This window comes from Martes martes, assembly GCF_963455335.1.
Source record: "Martes martes genome assembly, chromosome: 2".
NCBI classification, from domain to species: Eukaryota; Metazoa; Chordata; class Mammalia; order Carnivora; family Mustelidae; genus Martes; species Martes martes.
In genome coordinates this window covers 179,612,340-179,632,814 of record NC_137889.1, presented here as the reverse complement: position 1 = coordinate 179,632,814, position 20,475 = coordinate 179,612,340, and the positions used below count along the sequence as shown (strand labels likewise).

Genomic DNA, 20,475 nt, shown 5'->3' with positions numbered 1-20,475 from the left:
GCAGCTTCCCTTGTCAGACGTTGGGAGTGGCAGGAAGCCCGAGCACGTGGACAGAGAACAAGAGAAAGAGAAGGCTTGGGAACCAAGCTGACCTGGCTTTCACTCCAGGCTCCCAGTGTGGCCTTGCACCCCTCGGTCTATAAAATGAGGGTAACGGTACTCATTCTGAAGGTCGTAAAAAGGGATTGCATGGGGATGGGTGAAATGGTCGAAAGTGGGCAAACAGTACAGACTTCAGTTATAAAATAAATCACAGGCATTTAGTGGACAGCATGGTGACGATAGTTAATAATATTTGCATTGCCCGTTTGAAAGTCGCTGAGTGAGGGAAGCCTAAGAAACAGGCAACTCTTGATCTCGGGGTGGTGAGTTCAAGCCCTACCTTGGGTGTAGTGATGATCACTTAAATAAATAAGTAAATAAATAAATAAATAAATAAAGCCTCTTTAAAAAGTTGCTAGATCTTAAAAGTCTTCATCCAAAGGGGAAAAATTGGGGGGTGAGGGATGTTACCTAGAGTTATTGTGGTGATCATTTCACAATGTATACAAATATCTAATGTATACAAATATCTAATCATTATGTTATACATCTAAAATTAATACAATGATATATGTCAATTATACCTCCATAAAAAACAAACAAGAAAGGCTTGCCTGTAAGTGGAAGTGAACACTTGACCTAGGGGCCGCGTTCCGTAGATGGTTGTTGCGGGTTCTTCGGGATGAAAGGAGTTAACGTGAACCCCACCGAGAAGGCAGAACCTACTAGGGGTCGGGACTCCGAGTGAGGCGGGAGTCTCCGAGAGCCGGATCTCAGCCTGAGCAGCTGCGGGTGGGCGCTGATGTCACCCCCCGAGAAAGGAACCGCAGCGGGGGTGGGGTGCGCTCGCCGAGCGAGCAGAGGGGCGGAGCCAGTGGAGGAAGCCGCGGCCGGGGCAGCTGCGCAGGAGGCGAGGACCGGGCGGCCGGCAGAGGGGAGCGGGGAGCCGGCGGCCGCGAGGAGCGGGAACGGCGCTGGGAGGCGGGAGCAGTCCGGCTGCGGCGGCGGTCGCGGGAGGAGGCGGGCTCCGCTGGGCTCGGCGGGCGCCCGGGCGCGGCTAGCTCCGGATCCCTACCTGCGCAGGTGAGCCCGCCCCGGGTGACAGCTGGAGGCACGGCGAGGAGCTGGGGGGGGGGGGGGGTAGGGGGGACGGCTCCTCTGCGCCTTTACTGCCGGGGTCCTCAGGGGCGGGGGGATCCACAATCGTCCCTGTCAATCCCCGCTGGCCTGGCTCGAGCTTCGGCCCAGGTCCGCCAAGCGTGGGGGGCTCCGGGTCGTGCAGGCGGCCTGAGGCTGGAGATGGGGCGACGCCTGCGGGCTGACGGCCGGTTTCCCTCCCCCGCCACCAGGAAGTGCCGCGACCCCCTCCGCTGTCCCTCTGAGCACGCGCCGGTCCTCGTCCTGCCGCAGGCCTCCCACCCCCTACCCTGGTGTCGGCGTTCCTGCGGCCCCAACCACTGAAAAAGTGGAGGGACCCCAAGCCCGACCAGGGCATGGTGGCGGGAGCTGCACCCGGAGGGCAAGACCTTCCCACGAGGCTTGCTCAGATTCAGTGGGTGCGAGGGGGCCTGACCACCACAGCTGAGACATGGTACCTTTGCTCCCTGGTTTGAGGCAGCCGCCTAATGCCTGAGCCAAGATGATCTAATTTGGCTTTAGGTCAGCAAAAACTTCCTGGAGCTCATCAAGAAATAGGGTCAATCTGAGGGCAAAGTTGTCCTTTACTGTTCATCGTGGCCATTGTTGGTAGAGGTGGGGTTGGGAGGGTCCATGATCCACCTGGAAACACGCCCGTCATTGCTAAATCACTTTTCTGAGCCTTGTGGTACCGATAATTCGTTCTCTCCTTTGGGAACCCGCCCCCCGCCTTATCAACTATTCCTTCTCAGTCATTTCCTTAGCCTGTTTTGCTTCCTTTTTCTTCTCTTGTTAGTATTCCCTTAGCCTCATTGTTCACATTTTCCAATACTCTTTGTAGACAACTTTATTCGTTTCTTGCTTTACCTCTCATCTTTATGACAGCTGCTCCCAAATTCCTGTTCCCTGCCTATTCCTAATCTGTAACTCCAGAACCAAATTACCAAATATTGTCATTCCTACTGGCTAATCCCAATGTATGCCCCCACAGGCACCAAATCCCACATTCCCAAACTCAAACTGATCATCGCTATCCTTCCCCAAGGTCTTGGTGCGGGTCTCCTCAGTTCCTTGGCTGGACTGTTACAGCACCTTCCAAACTGGTCTTCCTGACTCCAAGTCCATCCATCCCTTGAAAACTCAACAGTCTTAGTCTTGGGTGTCTTCAGAACTAACCCGAGAGCATAGAACTTTCTTCCTCTCCTTCCTTAATACCCTGTATACCCGTAAAGGAGCCCTTTGCATGTTGGATAGCTGCTGACTTGTCTCTCTTCCCCTTTAGACCAGGAGCTCCTTCAACACCAATTTTTGTCTTCCCCTGGCCTGGCACATAGTAGACACTCAATAAATATTTCTTATAGTTAGTGACCTTGTAACGAATTGAAACCTTTTGCAGGACACAATTTTTAAGTAGTAAAACTGTGCATGGTGTGTCATTTCACTCCAACCTAAATCCAATTTGTCCCCATAGTGAGTTAATCTGTGTGTGTTGGTGGGGGAGGAGCATTACAACATGAGTCTGCAGGTGGTTGGAGACTAAGACTGATGACAAAATGAAAGTAAGTTTTCCAAATTGCTGAGCTGATGCTAAGGGTGTTTTTAAGGTTGATCTCAAGTGCAGCCGTAGTGACTGGATGGTGACGTAGCCAGCATCATGACTCCCTCCTTCTTTCCTTAGACATCGAGTCAACGAGTAAGCTGAGCACATTCAACTAGAAGAGAATCAAAGACAGAGTCATCATGGCTTCAGTGTCTACTCACGGAAACCAAGATAAAGGCCACCATTTGCCACCACCAAGCAAGCAGGTATATTTTTAATTCGGAAGTCTACCAACTGAAGAGGACCATCATGTAGGACTTTCCTTAAACCACATCCTTGAGCAGCCGGTCTTACTGTGTTCAATCTGGCACTTTGCCGAATGGGTTCAGAGACAATGGGATGGGGAAGGAAAGTTTTGTTTTGTTTTGTTTTTTTAGCTTCCTTGAAAAGGAGCCTTTTAAAATTTTATTTATAAAATCCTTTCTTTTCTCTTTCCTGTTGAGAATCCAGCCTAACTAACTCTTATGTAGGCTGTCAGTGACTGAAGAGGTTTCCTTTGGCAGAGCAGCTCTCTTAATTGAATCTAACAGAATGATAAATCATGCTCGTTTTTATATTTTTGTTGCCAAGGCTAACCATACGAAGTGTATACACTACTGACAGGTGTTCCTTAGCTACTAAAGTAGCATTCAGCTTGAGAACCGTAGCGTTAACAGGGGCACAGTCTTGCAAAGGGTGAAGAATGAATATTGTATGGTTTGGGGACACATACATGAAACAAAGAGAAAGTATTTTGGTGGGTAAATGGAGTTCGTGTTCTCTAGCGTCAACTTTTCCAGCGAAAAATGGTTTCATGAAGGAGGGGATGTTTAAGGAGCGAAGTTTAGGCGAGGCAAACAGACAAATGGTATCAAGTCACAAGGAAAATGTAGATGCCCGAGTTGCCTCTGTGAAATAGAGAGCCATAAAACATGTATGGCTATTCAAGAAAGGATCACCAGAGCTCCTCCGGGGAGACAATGCAGAAGCATCAGTCTTGACAGCAGGACTCACAGCACCTGTAGTGGTCAGAGTCCCTGACCCCAGATGTGGATATATATGGGTGTGTTTGGGGCAGACGAGGAAGGGAGGCGTTCCCTACCTCTGCCGCAGCCACTGGCAGAACCAAGAAGAGATATTGACACAGGGATAAGGAGTGCTTGCTGAGCAACTAAGGTAAGTGGAGAGGGGGAACAGCTCCTCTCACCGCCATGACTCACCCTGACCGCCTTCATCTGTGCGCTGTGCTGTGGGGAGTTGTAAAGAGAGAAGACGGAGCTCTACCTACTTGAGCTATTTGTAGAACTCTGAAGGCATAGATGCCACAGGGTCCTTTCACCTTATCATCATGCATGTAAAGTGCTTGGCACAGTGCGTGGCCCATGGGAGAGTGCTCAAGAAATGGTGACCATTGTCCACATTGACATCTACTACAAAGAGTCCAAAAAGGAACATTGGCAAAATCAGCAAGGGAAGATTCAAAAGCCAAAGAACTGCACCTCAAGAAAAACACTAAATATCCAAGCGGTAAATGGCAGAGGTCCTGCATAAATAATTCACGAACAAGGAAATACAACTGTGACTTGTACAGCAAGGAACAAATTAAATAAAATTTGTTTTAAAAAAAATGAATGAACCATCCAGAGATGGATAAAATTATTTTCAAATCACATATCTGATAAGGGTCTAGTATTCACAATATACAAAGAGCTCTGACAACTCAACAACAAAAAGACAGACAGCCCAATTAAAAAAAAAATGGGCAAAGGACTTAAATCAGTATTTCTCCAAGGAAAATATGTGAATGGCCAACAAGCAAATGAATAGATGATTGATGTCATTGGTCATTAGGGAAATGCAAATCAAAACCACAATGAGATACCATTTTGCAATCACTAGCATGACCATAATTCAAAACAGAAACAATTTCGTTTATTTACCTTAAATTAACTAAATAAGTTATATTTTAAAAAATTTAATGTGCTAATTTGGAAAGGAAGAGAAACAAAAAAGAAAATGAGAAGTGTTGACAAGAATGTGGAAAGACTAGAACTCTCATACTCCATTGGTGGGATCGTACAATGGTGCAGCTGCTGTGGAAAACAGTCTGGCAGTTCCTCAACAAATTAATCATAGAATTACTGTACGGCCCAGCAGAATGGAGAACAGATGTTCAAACAAAACTCACACATCCACGTTCAGAGCAGCTCTATTCACAATAGCCAAAAGGTAGAAATGACCCAAATACCCATCAGTAGATGGCTGGATAAACAAAATGTGGTATATCCATACAATGGAATATTCTAGAGCCACAAAAAGGAAATGAATTACTGACACATGCTCCAACATGGATGAACTATGAAAACATTATGCAAAGGGAGAGAAGACAGCCATGAAACGAAGCATAATGTATGATAGCACTTACGTATCCATAGAGACTGAAAGCAGATTAGTGATCGCCAGGGAGCTAAGGGTTGGGGGGAAGCAGGGAATGAGGAGAGGCTCTTTAATGAGTATGCAATTTCCTTTTGGGGTGACAAGAAACTTCTGGAACTAGACCGGGGTCGTGGCTGTACAACATTCTGGGTGTCCTTAGTGCATGGATTGTGTACTTTAAAATGGTTAAAATGACAAATATTAGGTTTTGTGTCTTTTACCACAATGAAAAAGTATGGAGCCATTGTATAACCCAAGATGACAACCGAGGTTAGTTGAGGGATTGCCTCAACATGCGAGGAGAAGGGCATTTGGGCTGAAAAATACGTAGATTCTCAAACACATTAGTTATCAGAGAAATGCAGGTAAGAATAAAATAATTGCATTGTACTTAGACCATTGACATTTAGAAGACTGGATAATGCCAGATGTTCCAAAGTCTGTTCTTTACTCTAACCTGCTTCGAATCCAGCTTAACTAGCTCTCAGGCAAGCTCTGTAGGCACAGAGGAACATTCAGGAACTGCTGGTGTGAGTCGATACTGATGCAGCCACTGGGGAGAGAACTCCAGCAAGACTGTGCAATCGGGAATACAGGTGTCCTCTATTTTACTTCTAGGTATCTATCTACACATGTTCTCATGGGAGACTGTAAGGAGACATGCTAGAGAATTAGTCAGCAGTTAGATCTTAAGCGCATAGAGCTGAGTTGAAAACATTTTTTGAGTAATATTAAATATATAAAATGATGCCATTGGCATAAAAAAGATGTCCATACCTGCGACAATGACCATTGTACAACAATGCATACCAACAAATGAGCCCCATTAAACCCCCAGAATGGCAGTGATGGGCAGAGGAGAAAAGGAACGGAGAATGTAGGCAAGCATGAGTGAATAATACATGTGCGCAAAACGGGGAGGGTCATAAATGGTGGGAGTTAGTCCAGATTATAGCATATTGATAGGATAAAAAGAATACTGCAGGTCTAGTAAAAAATGATCATGTCAACCATGTCAGTATTTCCACCAGAAATTTTGTGCAGGCCACTCACAAACGTGTAAAAGAACCTATTAAGACAAAGTAGAGGGGTGCCTGGGTGGCTCAGTGGGTTAAAGCCTCTGCCTTCAGCTCAGGTCATGATCTCAGGGTCCTGGGATCGAGCCCCGCATCGGCCTCTCTGTTCAGCAGGGAGCCTGCTTTCCCCTCTCTCTCTGCCTACCTCTCCACCTACTTGTGATCTCTGTCTGTCAAATAAATAAAATCTTAAAAAAAAAAAAAAAGACAGAAAGTAGAATAGACAGGGCACCTGGGTGGTCAGTCCTTAAGCGTCTGCCTTCAGCTCAGAGTCCTGGGATGGAGCCCCGCATCGCATTGGGCTCCCTGCTCCGTGGGGAGCCTGCTTCTCCCACTCCCTCTGCTTGTGTTCCCTCTCTCGCTGTGTCTCTCTCTGTCAAATAAATAAATAAAATCTTTAAAAAAGAAAGTAGAGTAGACAAATAAAAAGCAGTCTGTTGATGAGTTCATGGCCTTAAAATGCAAATAGAAGTAGAAATAGGTGAATCGAAATGCCCGGTCTATAAATAACTATGCAGTCCCCTGCTCTGAGTGGGATCCCGGATACATAAACACTGTGCCCGAGGGGAAATCTCTTCTTCACCCAGGAGGCAATACTGAGTTGGGTCCTAAGGATGCCAGGCAGGCAAGGGGGGCGGGAAGCCTTGCAGGGCGAGTGAGCCGCGTGGACAGAGGCTGGAGGTTGGAAAGAAACTCTGACCAGATATCCATTCCATGCTTGAGTCAGTGAATCACTCTGCTTCTCCCGCTGGGATTCTTTCCTCGCCTAAACCCGCCTAGCATTCCAGGTTGGAAGGTACTGGCTGAGACTGGTCGTGACTGCAGGCATCCACACAGCACACACGCTGGGTGACCAGAGTCCAGAGTCCTCCGTGCACTCCTCTAGGGAAAACAGTGCACATGCTTTGCTCATGATTCCGGTCAACTCACCACACAACTTTCCTTACAGAGTCTGTTGTTTTGTCCGAAATCAAAACTGCACATCCACAGGGGAGAGATTTCGAAGATTATCCGAGAATGTCAAGAAGAAAGTTTCTGGAAGAGAGGTAATTGCTCCCCTCTTAATCTTCATTAACATGATATTTGCCGCAATAAACGGCCCTCCGTGTCCCCTTAGAACGACGGTAATGACTCACTTCTGAGCAGGGACTTTGCACTTCTCTTGCCAGGCCTGCCTTATGTAAGACGAGGGTGTGAATTCACACTGTGCGTTCAAGTCTCTTCCAATTTAAAAAATTCATGATCTGCCATTTGAAAATGTCATGATGGGGCCTATAGATATAGTCCCAGTGTTTTGCAGCATTGGGATAATGTATACTTTGAAATATGCATCTTGATTTCTAAGATCAGTCAAGTTCAGTGTCAAAGGATTGGAAAGTAACACTTTAGAACTTGATATTCATTATACATTATTATGATTATTGATTGTGCTCCTAGAAATGCATGGGTGTGTGTGTGTGTGTGTGTGTGTGTGTTTTACAGCCAATGAGTCAGTAACTTAAGTGAGCACTAGAAGATTAACATTTCAGTATGACCCATTCATCTACCATCAGGTAGATAGGAATGGGGAAATCGGTTGCTCTTTGATTTTTCTGGGTTGCTAGGAAGAACTAGATGTTTATCTGCGCTCTCTGCCCTTGGAAGAATTGTTGCATTTTTTTTTTTTTTAAGATTTTATTTATTTGACAGACAAAGATCACAAGTAGGTAGAGAGGCAGGCAGAGAGAGAGAGAGAGAGGAGGAAGCAGGCTCCCCGCTGAGCAGAGAGCCCGATGTGGGGCTCGATCCCAGGACCCTGGGATCATGACCTGAGCCGAAGGCAGAGCTTTAACCCACTGAGCCACCCAGGAGCCCCGAATTGTTGCATTTTGATAGAACTGGAAACTGCCTTTGCCAGACTAACTTGCCTGTTTTAAAAATCATAGCTCAACATCACCCATGTTTAACACGAGTATAATGATCTTGTAATCTTCAGAAAACAGACCTCCCCAAATCGGGCAGCAAAGTGTCACTCAAGACAAAAAGCTAGGAAGGGTCCTAGACGGGGTATGACGGAGTTTATAGTGTTTTTTAACTTTTACATAGGATTAAAAATTTCCAAAGCCACAGCTCAAAGCAGACCCCCCAGTTCAACGGCTAAGTGGGCACACACGCTGGGATGCCTTTGTCATAGGTCGTGTTCCAAATCTGGTGCATGGGGGGCACTCTGTAAAAGCAGGTGGCAGGGAGGGAGTAGCATGGGGTTAGGTTTTATCACCTTCATGCTGGGCTTCAGGTTGAGGGACTGGGGCAGATCTCAAGAAAATTCTGCCTGCAGTGTTTAATAAATACTTGTTGGATAAGTGAAAGAAAAAAATGACTGAAAACTCGTTGCCCAGCGTATTGCATGGAACACTGGGTGTGGTACATAAACAATGAGTTCTGGTACACTGAAAAGAAATTAAAAATTAAGGAAAAAAAAAAAAAAACCTCGTTGCCCAGGTAGATAAGAGAAAAAAAAAAAATCCCAGACTAATTTCCCATGACTTCTGGATGGTGTGCCAAGCTTGGAAATAGCGATAACGAAAGACATTTTTCTTTTACAGCTTTGCCTTTTTCTCTTGTGAGCATGCTTGCCACCCAAGGACTAGTCCACCAAGGTAAGATTCTAGATCTATTGAATGATTAAACTTAAGAAAGCCCAGTTTTCACTGGCCCTCCTGGCAGCTTTTTGGCACTTGGCCTTTGTTTTTTGGTGAGGGATTTATTTATGCCGGTCTTTGCTAATTCTCAGACTAAGCACCCCCCTCTCCCGAAGATGTCCTCATCTCCAGGCTGAGTGTCTATAGTAGGTTATGTGGCAAAGGGAAATTACGGTTGCAAGTGGATTGAAAGGGTGTTCATCAGCTGACCTTAAAATAGAGAGATCATTCTGGATTATCTGGATGGGCCCGGTGTAATCAAAAGGCTCATGAAAAATGCAGGAGTGGATCAGAAGGCGGAGCAGAGGGATGGCAGCACGAGAAGGGCTTGGTTCAACAGTGCAGGCTGTGAAGACGGAGGCAGGGACCGTGAGTCCATGGATGTGGCTGCCTCTAGAAGCTGGAAAGGCAAGAAACCCTCGAGCCTCCGGGAAGAAGGCAGCTCTGCCAATACCTTGATGTTAGCCCAGGACTATGGTCTGAATTCACATGGTGAACTCTTTAACACCCCATGCAGTGGTATTAGGGGGTGGGGTCTTTAGCGGGGAGGTAGAGCCCTAATGAAGGGGGTTAGTGGCCTTGGAAAAGAGATCCCACAGAGCTCCCTACCTCCTGCCATCACCCGATGAAACAGCAGGAAGTCTGCGTCCCCAAAGTGGACCCTCACCCAACCATGCTGGCACCTGACCTTGGACTTCAGACCTTGGACTGAGAAATGAATTTCTGTTGTTTATAACACCTCGTCCCACGTCTGCCATATTTTGGTATGGCCACCCCAATGGACCAAGTCACCTAGGGAGACCCGTTTTGAGCTTCTGACCTCCAGCACTGTAAAGGAACAAATTTGTATTGCTTTAAACCACTAAGTTTGTGGTAACTTGTCAGAGCCCAGGAAACCAGTGCTGTGCCTTTCTCTATGCGGGAGTCCATGTTTCCCTCGAGCTCCACTACGGTTAGACAGAGGCATTGCTTGGTCCCCAGACAACAAGAAAGCACTTGACTTTGTTAAAGCTGTACTGAACACTGCTGATCACCAGGACTTTAAAAAGAGGATTATACCCAGCAAACGTGAGAGAAAATGTTCTGGTTCTTTCTGGGGTCTCAAAGACCACATATGTCATGCGTCTAGGAGAATCTCATCTCACTCAGTGTTACTCTTGTCTTTAAAGTTGATTTATTAAATATGATTTCATTATTTAAAGATTTATTATTTATTTTAGAGAAAGAGTTCACAAGTGGGGAGATGGGCAGAGGGAGAGGGAGAGACATCCTCAAGCAGACTCCCCACTGAGCACTGAGCCTGACATGGAGCTCAATTCCAGGACCCTAAGATCATGATCTGAGCCAAAATCAAGAGTTGGCCGCCCAACTGACCAAGCCATCCAGGCACCCCTGATTTCACTGTTGTAACTTGAAGATAGCCTTTTTATAGAAATATATTCATCAATCGGTAGCATGCATTTGTCAGACCATTTCTTTTTTTTTTTTTAAGATTTTATTTATTTATTTATTTATTTACTTGAGAGAGAGAGAGAGAGAAATATCACAAGTAGGCAGAGGGGCAGGCAGAGAGAGAAGGGGAAGCAGGCTCCCAGCTGAACAGAGAGCCTGATGTGGGGCTCGATCCCAGGACCCTGAGATCATGACCTGAGCAGAAGGCAGAGGCTTAAACCACTGAGCCACCCAGGCACCCTGTCAGATCATTTCTAACAACAAAAAATTATGGCCACAATGTCTATAGGGATTATGTTTTATAGATACTAAATTGCTTAAAATCTATAGTCTCCCACATGTGTGCAAATATACTTTTCCAGGTTTGTGTATTAGTCTTCTGTAGCTGCTGTAATAAATTACCACAAGCATAGTGGCTTAAAGCAATACAAATTTATTATCTCAAGTTTCGGAGGTCGGAAATCCAAAACAGTTCTTGGTGGGAAGAAATCAAAGTGCCAGCAATTCTACCTTCCTTGGGACTCGGGGGAGGTTGGTCTGGGGCTTCCATTCCCTTTCCAGCTTCTGGAGACCACCCACAATCCCTGGCTCATGGCCCCTTCCTCTGTCTGCAAAGCCAGCAACACTGAGGCAAGTTCTTGTCATCCTGCCGTCTGTCTGGTTTGTCTCTGAATCCCTCTTCCACATTCAAGATGATTACATCTTGATTACATCGGGTCCACCCAAATGATCCAGGATAATCTTCCTATTTTAAAGTTATCTGGGGACACCTGGGTGGCTCAGTCGGTTGGGCATCTGCCTTCGGCTTGGGTCATGATCCCAGAGTCCTGGGATCGAGTCCTGCTCAGCGGGGAGCCTGCTTCTCCCTCTGCCTGCTGCTCCTTCTGCTTGTGCTCTCTCTCTCGCTGACAAATAAATAAAATCTTAAAAAATAAATAAATAAAAATAAAATTATCTGATTAGTAACCTTAACTCCATTTTCTTCATAGTTTTCAGGGATTGGGATGTGGACATGTTTAGGAGACCATAACTGTGCCTACCACAGATATTAATGTTTTCATGTAAAAATTATGATCGATATGCTATGAATCTCTAAACTGAGACTTTGTGTTCAATTACTTAAAAAGAGGAGGGGGTGATGCCTAATTGCTTGGAACTAAGTTGTTAGTTCTGCCTTTGCCTCGATAGCTTTTTTTTTTTTTTTTAAGATTTTATTTTTTAGGAATTTCCACACCCCGCATGGGGCTCAAACTTAAAACCCTGAAATCAAGAGTTGCACGCTCCACGGACTGTGCCAGCCAGGAGCCCCGCCTTGATATCTTTGTTTATTTATTAAAATTTTACTTATTTAGAGAGAGACCGCGTGACTGTGAGAGAGCACGAGCTGGGGCGGTGGGCGATGGAGAGAATCCCAAGCCAACTCTGCTGAGCAGGGAGCCTGACATTGTTCTTGATCTCATGACCCTGAGCTCATGACCTGAACAGAAACCAAAAGGCGGCCTGCAGCCAGCTGAGCCACCCAGATGCCCCCCTGCCCGCCCCCACCTTGGTATCTTTAAATCACTCTTGAATTTTCTGTTTCATATTCTTTTCCTACATATTTTGGCAAGCCAATACATGCTACTTGCCAAAAAAGGTGATTTGAGAGTTAAGCTCCATCAAGGACTGACTTTTAACTCTTTAAAAACCTTCTCTTTAGATTGAGAATCTGTGCATTATCTTAAACATTGAAGTTTTCTTTATACTTTATAAATCTGAATAAGTTATAAAATGAAATAATAATGTATTTCTGTATTTTTCTTTAGGTTATTTGGCATCTAACCCAAGATTTGGATCGTTGCCCAAAGTTGCACGTAAGTCATAGAAGTTAAAAAAAAAATAAATTCTTTTTTTTTTTTTAAAGATGTTTATAGCAACTGGGTATATGGATGTCAGACCAACCAAATTGCGTGTGTTGACGCTCTAAAATATTGGTCTCCATGTTTTTGTCTCTTTGCACTTCTTAGTTCATGCAGCACTTTCTGGTATAAGGCTGGGCAGTAAGGACCCCACCTTCGACAGGCCTCTTTAAAGCCTGGACCAAAGAGAGACCAACAACAGAGCCTCTGAATGATAGAGTCATTAAGGTTTTGAATTTTCTCCTTTTGGCCAGATCTATCAAAATATTTTCTATGACAGACCTAGCCAATGAATACTTTTCAAAAAGCAGGGACTTTCTAATACTACATTAACCACAAACATGGGGGCTCGTCTTATTCCACTCATTCATTATACATAGACCTGTTAGGTACAAAGAGGATGCAGTCCAGTGTGTGGGCTGAAACCCCCTTCCCAGCAAGAAAAGCAGGTTGGGTGTTTCTCCCTGGAAGGTTCCCTCTGCCTCGTGACTGCTCCTGCCGGCCAGCAAGATGGGTTGTGGCTCCCCCTTCTCTAACCCATAGAGAGAGTTAAAGGGATTTCCTGCCAAGGAATTTGGAAGCTACCTATAGCCACAACCCAAACCCCATCCCTTCCTTCTGTGGTGGCCTCAGACATTGATTCACCCGCTGGGCCTCCCTCTGGCTGCCAGTCTCTGAGACAGCACCTTTGCTTCCCCTATCCTGGCCCTTCTACCACCAGCTCAAAACTGAGGAGATCAGAAATTCTCCATTTCCCAATCCTGCTCTTTAATAGGGAGATTCACTGGCAGAGATTTTGTTCATTGGTTTATCGTGGTACTTTTCAAGTAAAAATTACTATGGCTCATGTAGAAAGTTCTAGAAGATCATTAATGGAGGAGATTCTGAACTTTTAAATGATCTTTTCTAACCTGCTTTTACAGTTGCAGGTGTCTTGGGATTTGCCCTTGGAAAGGCGTCATACATACGAGTATGCCAGAGTAAATTCCATTCCTTTGAAGACCAGCTACGTGGGGCTGGTTTTGGTCCAGGGCATAACAGGTTTGTAACTTTTTAAAAAGATGTTATTCGGTTCTTATTTTTAATTCCAGTACAGTTAACATACAGTGTTCTGTTAGTTCCGGGTGTGCAATCTAGTGATGGTCAGTGCTCGTCATGATAAGTGTCCTCTTAATCCCCATCCCCTATTTCACCCATCCCCCCAGCGACCTCCCCTCTGGTGACCATCTGTTTATTCTCTAGAGCTGAGAGTGTTTCTTGGTTTATCTCTCTCTCTCTCCTTTTCCTTTTGTTCATTTGTTTTGTTTCTTAAATTCCACATATGGGTGAAATCATATGGTCTTTGTCTTTCTCTGACTGACTTGCTTTGCTCAGCATAATACGCTCTCACTCCAGCCATGTTGTTGCAACAGGTTTGTGATCTTTTTGATTGAGGGATTGTAAAGAAAGGACTTATAACAAGTTAAACGAAGGCCCTTTCACCACTTACCATATTAAACAATTATCTAAGTATCCATATATTGGGAAAAAAACCTCTTTAACTCTCCATTTTTGAGTTGTTGCTATTCAATTTCAATAATAATTATTTATCACTCAACTTAATTACCTACTTCATTTGCTCAACATTTCATGAGCACCTACTGCATTCAAGGCAATGTGCAGTAGAAAGAATGCCTTCATCAGCAGACATGGCTTCTACCATCACAGGGCCACACACAACGGGAACAGGTTTCTCTGCTGCGGGACTTCTCAACCCTTCTAGGTTAATGTGTATCATGATTCTTATTCAGAGGTGTGAGCTCCATTAAGGGCATATAAGGTGTCCTTAAGTCCAGAGTCCTAGACTTAAGGACATTCCCTCTGCGGTTCGAGTACCTGGGTGGAAACCAGTTCTACCACTTACAAAGCTGGGTAACCTTGGACAAGTTTCTCACACTCTCTCATCTTCAGTTTTCTCCTCTGTAGAAAATGGTGATCCGAACTGTTTTCATGACATGTTGTAAGGAATAGAAATGATTATTTAGGACAGTAAGTGCTCAGTGTATAATAGCTATTTCTAAGAGAATATTTATAGGACTAGTGGTGGGGACACATTTCTCCAAAGACCCTCACTTGGCCCAGTGGATTCTATTCTAGAGGCAGCACGAAAACTGTGAAAATAATGGACATGAAGATCGTTATTGGCCCTTTTGGGAGGATGAAATTCTGGGAATCTCTAACCAAGAAATAGCTCCTGTTTTTCCTTTAAAAAATTAGACTTGTGAACTTTAATGTAGACAATGTCTCTAAGGGGATGCCTGGGTGGCTCAGTTGGTTAAGCATCCGACTCTTGATTTCGGCTCAGATCATGATCTCAGGGTTGTGGGATCGAGTCCTGCACTGGGCTCATGCACTGCATGGAGTCTGCTTGAGATTCTCTCTCTCCCTCTCCCCTTTCCCCACTGCTCCAGCTCTCTCTGTCTCAAAAGAAAAGAAAAGAAAAGTCTCTCGACAATGTTGTGTTAAGACTAGAACTTCCAGTGTCAAAGCACAAACTTCTGTTTTTGCCTCCGTTCTAGGCACTGCCTGCTCACCTGTGAAGAATGCAAAATTAAGCATGGATTACATGAGAAGGGAAGTTCGCAGCCTTCAGCTTCCTAAACTTATATCTATGGCTTTTGATGTTTCTCAAACCTCTGAATTTGTACACATTTAAAATTTCCAGTGTACTTTAAAATAATATACGTAGAGTGGAACAGAAACATTGTGATTTCTTGCACTCTTTTGAAATGCTTTCTGGGGAAGATTCCCAGTTGACTTGAGCAGTATGTGTTTGTCTATTTGAGAACATGTCCTGAGCACTCATAGACCGAAAAAGAAATTATGTGGCACTCCGTAATTTGCATACCGCTAAGTTAAAAGATCTTAGAGTCTTCTCTCATCCATTCTTTCACTCTGCATTTGTTCAGGGTTTTAAGATCTCTGATAGAGGATGAGAATGAGTGTTGAGGAACTTGGGAAATCATTGCCGCACCCAAAACCCATGTATATAGAGGTAGAAACAAAGGGCACGAAAGAGTATGTCTTATGGGCTTGAGAAGCGCTTTCTCAAATGGAGGGACCGAGATTTATAATTTAATAAAAAATATCTCCCTTGAAAGAGTCAGAATCTGAATCTGCTGTCCTCTCAGTGACCCAGGTCACTTCATGCCTCCTCAGTGGTGAAGTTTTCAAGTGGTGAAGTGGTGAAGCTTTGTGTTATGTTACGTTACGTTACGAAAAATCTTTACGTTGCTTGTTTAGCTAACGGGTTCATGCTCACGGTCAACGCTAGAGAACTACGTTCTTCTCTGTACTGCTAGTGGCCTGTATATAAACATACACGACTTTCCAAACTGCCTCTCCTCTCCCAAGGAACAGTTTGTTTATGGCAACAACCACTGGAAGAATTAATTCATGGAATGATAAACTTAGAGCTTAGAAGCAGCCAATCCAACCCCAGGAAGTGGATTCCTATCCTCCTACCAGATTTTTTTGCATGAAAAAAACAACCAACCAACCAACCAACTAACCTCTTCCCATAGGGACCTTGTGTTTTATGGCAAGTTGTCTGAGCCCTACATAAAAATTTCCCTTGCATCTTTGCATTTTCTCGAGAAAACGCTTTATATGTGTGTCACCATTTATATATTGGGCGTGTGTGTGAGTGTGTGTACATGTTTGTATTTTACTTAATACATCTTGAAACCCATACCATGGAGGTATAAAGAGAAATCTCACCAGAAGTTAAGAATTGGGGCGCCTGGGTGGCTCAGTGGGTTAGGCCTCTGCCTTCTGCTCAGGTCATGATCCCAGGGTCCTGGGATCAAGGCCCGCATGGGGCCCTCTGCTCAGCGGGGAGCCTGCTTCCCCTTCTCTCTCTGCTTACTTGTGATTTCTCTCTCTGTGTCAAATAAATAAATAAAATCTTAAAAAAAAAGTTAAGAATTGATATAAAATATTTTAAATATCAAAAATATTTGGGAGTTTTTATTTTTATATGAACTTAAGTATCTGAAATGGAGTGATTTTGACTTCCTCTCCTGGCTATTACATAGCGTGGTCTTTCAGTAGAGAAAGTGCTGTTTCTGTCCATCTGAGCACAGAGCCAACATCCTAGCTTCACGGATGCACTTAAACTCCTGGTTTCGACAACTAGCAGTTTGACTCTGTTCTCTCAGTGACTGGCAACAATTCAGAATGAGACACATTTATTTCCTGCGTGCCAGAAACTGATTTCCCAGGGATCAGAACATCTTCACATCGCTAAGCACAGTGAGTCGATGTTGAAATCAGCCTTGGGGTACTGGGAAAAAAAACGAATTATTGGTGAAAGGGCCCATTGTTTTCACAGCTGACATCTTCATCACTCTTCTGAATCCATTTGGATTTATGATTTGGGCTCTCTGCTTTTTCCAGGCAGGTAACTTATTCACTGAAACAGTTTATCACAGTGATCTTTCCTTTCACAGTGTGAAAGGAAATCAATAAAGAAAAAACTGGAAGGTCACTGAAGAAATCTCAAATTTTTTGCTGCATTATCTATCGCTTATGTTAGGAAGCGTGTGTCTGAGGCAGAATGTCTGTTTCTTGTAGGAGGATGTGTCCAAGGGGTGGCATTTGTCTTTCAGCACTTAGAAATTATCAACACTCATCAGCACCCTGGTCATTAGCTTGTGAAAGCAGCACTTTCACGATTAAAAAAAAAAAATATATATATATATATATATATATATGTGTGTGTGTGTGTGTGTGTGTGCGTGTGTATGTGTGTGTATAGACTGTATATAATACTTATATATTTTTTAAAGTTCTCACTTAGCAAAGACATTCTCAGGGGCACCTGGGTGGCTCAGTCGATTAGACATCTGCCTTTGGCTCTGGTCATGGTCTCAGTGTCCTGGGATCCAGCCCCACATTGGACTCCCTGCTCAGCAGGGAGTCTGCTTCTCCTTCTCCCTCTGCCCCTCTGCCTGCTTCTCTGTCTGTCAAATAAATAACATCTTTTAAAAAATTATATTCTTGGGGCGCCTGGGTGGCTCAGTGGATTAAGCCGCTGCCTTCGGCTCAGGTCATGATCTCAGGGTCCTGGGATCGAGCCCTGCATCTGCCTCAGCATCCCTGCTGAGCAGAGAGCCTGCTTCCCCCTCTCTCTTTGCCTGACTGTCTGCCTACTTGTGATCTGTCAAGTAAATAAATAAAATCTTTAAAAAAAATTATATTCTCTTCCCTTGCTGTCAGAATAGATGACTTATCGGGACGCCTGGGTGGCTCAGTGGGTTAAGCCGCTGCCTTCGGCTCAGGTCATGATCCCAGGGTCCTGGGATCGAGTCCTGCATCAGGCTCCTTGCTCAGCAGGGAGCCTGCTTCTCTTGCTGCTTCTGCTTACCTCTCTGCCTGCTTGTGTGTACTCTCTCTCTCTGGCAAATAAATAAAAATCTTAAAAAAAAAAAAAAAAGAATAGATGACTTATCTATTTTCTGCTAATACTATGAAAGTAATGAAATATATCTTGAGTGACTTGATTAAAATAATGAAAATGTCAGGTAGACAATTTTCTTGATATTCAAATAATGCAATCTGTTAATTGACAAAATTTCTCCACTTTATTTTTTAAGATTTTGTTTGTTTGTCAGAGAGAGAGAGCACAAGCAGGGGGAGTGGCAGGCAGAGGGAGAAGCAGGCTCCCTGCTGAGCAAGGAACCCGGTAGGCAGTACTTGATCCCAGGACCCTGGCTGGGGTCATGACCTGAGCTGAACGCAGATGCTTAACCCACTGAGCCACCCAGGCATCCCAGATTTTTCCACCTTAGAACTCAACTGCAGAATTCGATTTCATTGACATTGAAAGTTTGCAGAGATTTCAGTGATTAACCCAAAGGCAGTAAAGCCCAGGCCCAGACAGAGAACAGAACTGGATAAATCTGGGCGGGGGTGGGGGGCAATGCCAAACACTGGTATAGCGTTCACTTCCCACACACACAAATATGTGGGCCCACTGTTGCCAAATCTTCCCGCTTTTGAAAACAAATAAGCATAGGTTTTTATATGAGACATCCTAGTTTTTGTGTGTTCATCCTTTCGTATATTCAATGACTGTGCTCCCAGTCTGCGCCTACATACTCTCCTAGATCCTGGAAATGGAGGAGTGAACACCACCAACAAAGCTGTTGTCTTTCACGAGTTTGTGGCTTGAAATCCAGTCCAACCTCCAGCCACCCCAGGAATCCCTTCTGTGGTCTGGGCAGGTGAGATTCCAGGAGCCACGTACTACCTCCCCGGGGAGCAGACTCGCTTCTTCCTCCTCCTTCCTTCTTTTTTCTTCTCCTTTTTTTTGGTCCCACCCAGCCCTACAAAATAGGATTCTTCTTCTTTCACACGGTAGCCTTTAAATATTGGGACACATGTGCCTCTGAGTTTCTCCAGCCATTGGAGTGGGTTTCCAGCCCTGTCACATCTGGCCTGGGGACACCTTTTGGTTTTACTGTCCTCTCGATACCAAGCCTGCAAACATGGACTGACGAGTTCAGGAGAGACCCGGATTATGGTGCTTTTCATTTCCGGCATTTGAACTGCTAGCAAGAGGCCCTGCATCACGCCCCGTGCTCCTCTCGAGGCTTCACGGCATATTGATGTTGAGTCAGCTACGCATCTGCTCTGCCTCCATTTTCTCATCTGTAAAATGGAAACATTTTAGGCTCTCCTGAAAGGTTGTCCATGAGGATTAAATGAGCTAATCCTTAGAAAATGCTTACAACAGGGCATGGCTTGAGTAACCACTCAAGGGATGTTAGCTATTACTACTACTACTACTACTGTTAATGGAGTCCAAAGATACATGATTGTGCCACACATTTGGCCTGTGCTAAGCTTTCACATGACCCACCTTGAGGTCAAGTCTTCCCATTTTATGCTACATAGCCGGTCATTCTGAACTTGTGTAACTCATTACACTCTTAGCTTTTTTTAAAATTTCATGATGCTATGATGTCCCTTTCAGTTTAAAATTTGTGATTTAACAGGTGAGAGTCATGTCCATTAATCCCTTTGGTATCTTAATGTATGGCGTTCATCCTAAGTGCCCGAAGAATCTTTGTCCACTGAATGATTGTCTTGAAGGATTTGTTGTAAAATACAAACCTGGAAGAGTGGTTTGGTTTATTAGAGGGATTCTCTCATCTCTAGATGTGGGTGGGGCAGGAATGAGGGTAGGAATGGGAAGGTGACCAAAGACAAGGGTGGAAGGGAGAAGTTAATGATGGTGGGAAAGAATTATCAAAAAGGCACCTCACTGAATACCTCCCTAATTTTGAAAATTGGGGCTGTCACCACAGGCCTCACGATTTGAAAGCCCAGAAACGGCTTCTCATTAATTCAATAGACATTTTTCAGGATCTACATATGCAAGGTAATGAGCTAGGAGAAATAGGGGTATATTCGTATGTGACAGTCCCCGCCCTCAAAGTAAGGGGAGGAGACACGATCTGTAAATCAACAGCTCTACTACAATGTGATGTCTGGTCTGGGTGAGGTAGATACAAACTGAAGGCCACTAGAATTCGGGGCAGAAGTGGTTACTTTTGCTGCCCTTACAGATCCTATTCCTGGCCTAATTCATACTCTCTTTATATCCACACCTCTTGACATGCAATTTTGCATTTCCTTCCCACCGTGAGCCGGGCAAACTACCGATCTTGAGCTGGAATTAGTCCACACGACTTGCCTCAGGCAAGCAGTGATGCAGAAATGAAGGCGAGCCAGTTCCACACCCAAGCCTGATGAGCCTTGTGTTTCCACTTGTGTCTCTACCGTGACCATGAAAACAGGCCTGATCCTAGATGCGGAGCCAATAGCCAGCACGCTGCCTGCACACACCAGCTCCACCGCAGCCTGGGATCTAATCCCTGTAGGAAACCCCTTACTCTCTCTCACTCAGTATAGCGAGGTCCTGAAACCAAATGGAGGGAGAGAACCCCTGGCCACACCCCAGTGGCTCTGGTTCCCTGATGTCAGCTGCATCCAGCACCTGAATGACCTAAGAGACACAGCCAAATCGCTCAGCGGATTCCTTCCTTCCTCAGGACTCAGAGAAAACGGAGATAATAAACGCCGCTGTCTTAAGCCACTGGGTTTGGGGATTTACAACAGTTAACTGG

At 44.7% G+C, this 20,475-nt stretch overlaps 1 protein-coding gene across 1 annotated transcript; it reads left to right on the top strand.

The window, feature by feature from the left end:
* Positions 1-936: 936 nt before the first annotated feature.
* On the top strand, positions 937-15,440 carry OCIAD2 (OCIA domain containing 2). Its single transcript, XM_080797064.1, has 7 exons — positions 937-1,125; positions 2,858-2,985; positions 7,220-7,316; positions 8,856-8,909; positions 12,209-12,256; positions 13,225-13,342; positions 14,860-15,440. Exons 2-7 carry the CDS (start codon positions 2,920-2,922, stop codon positions 14,939-14,941), a joined length of 465 nt encoding a protein of 154 aa, XP_080653190.1. The 5' UTR covers positions 937-1,125; positions 2,858-2,919; the 3' UTR covers positions 14,942-15,440.
* The last annotated feature ends 5,035 nt before the right edge of the window (positions 15,441-20,475 follow it).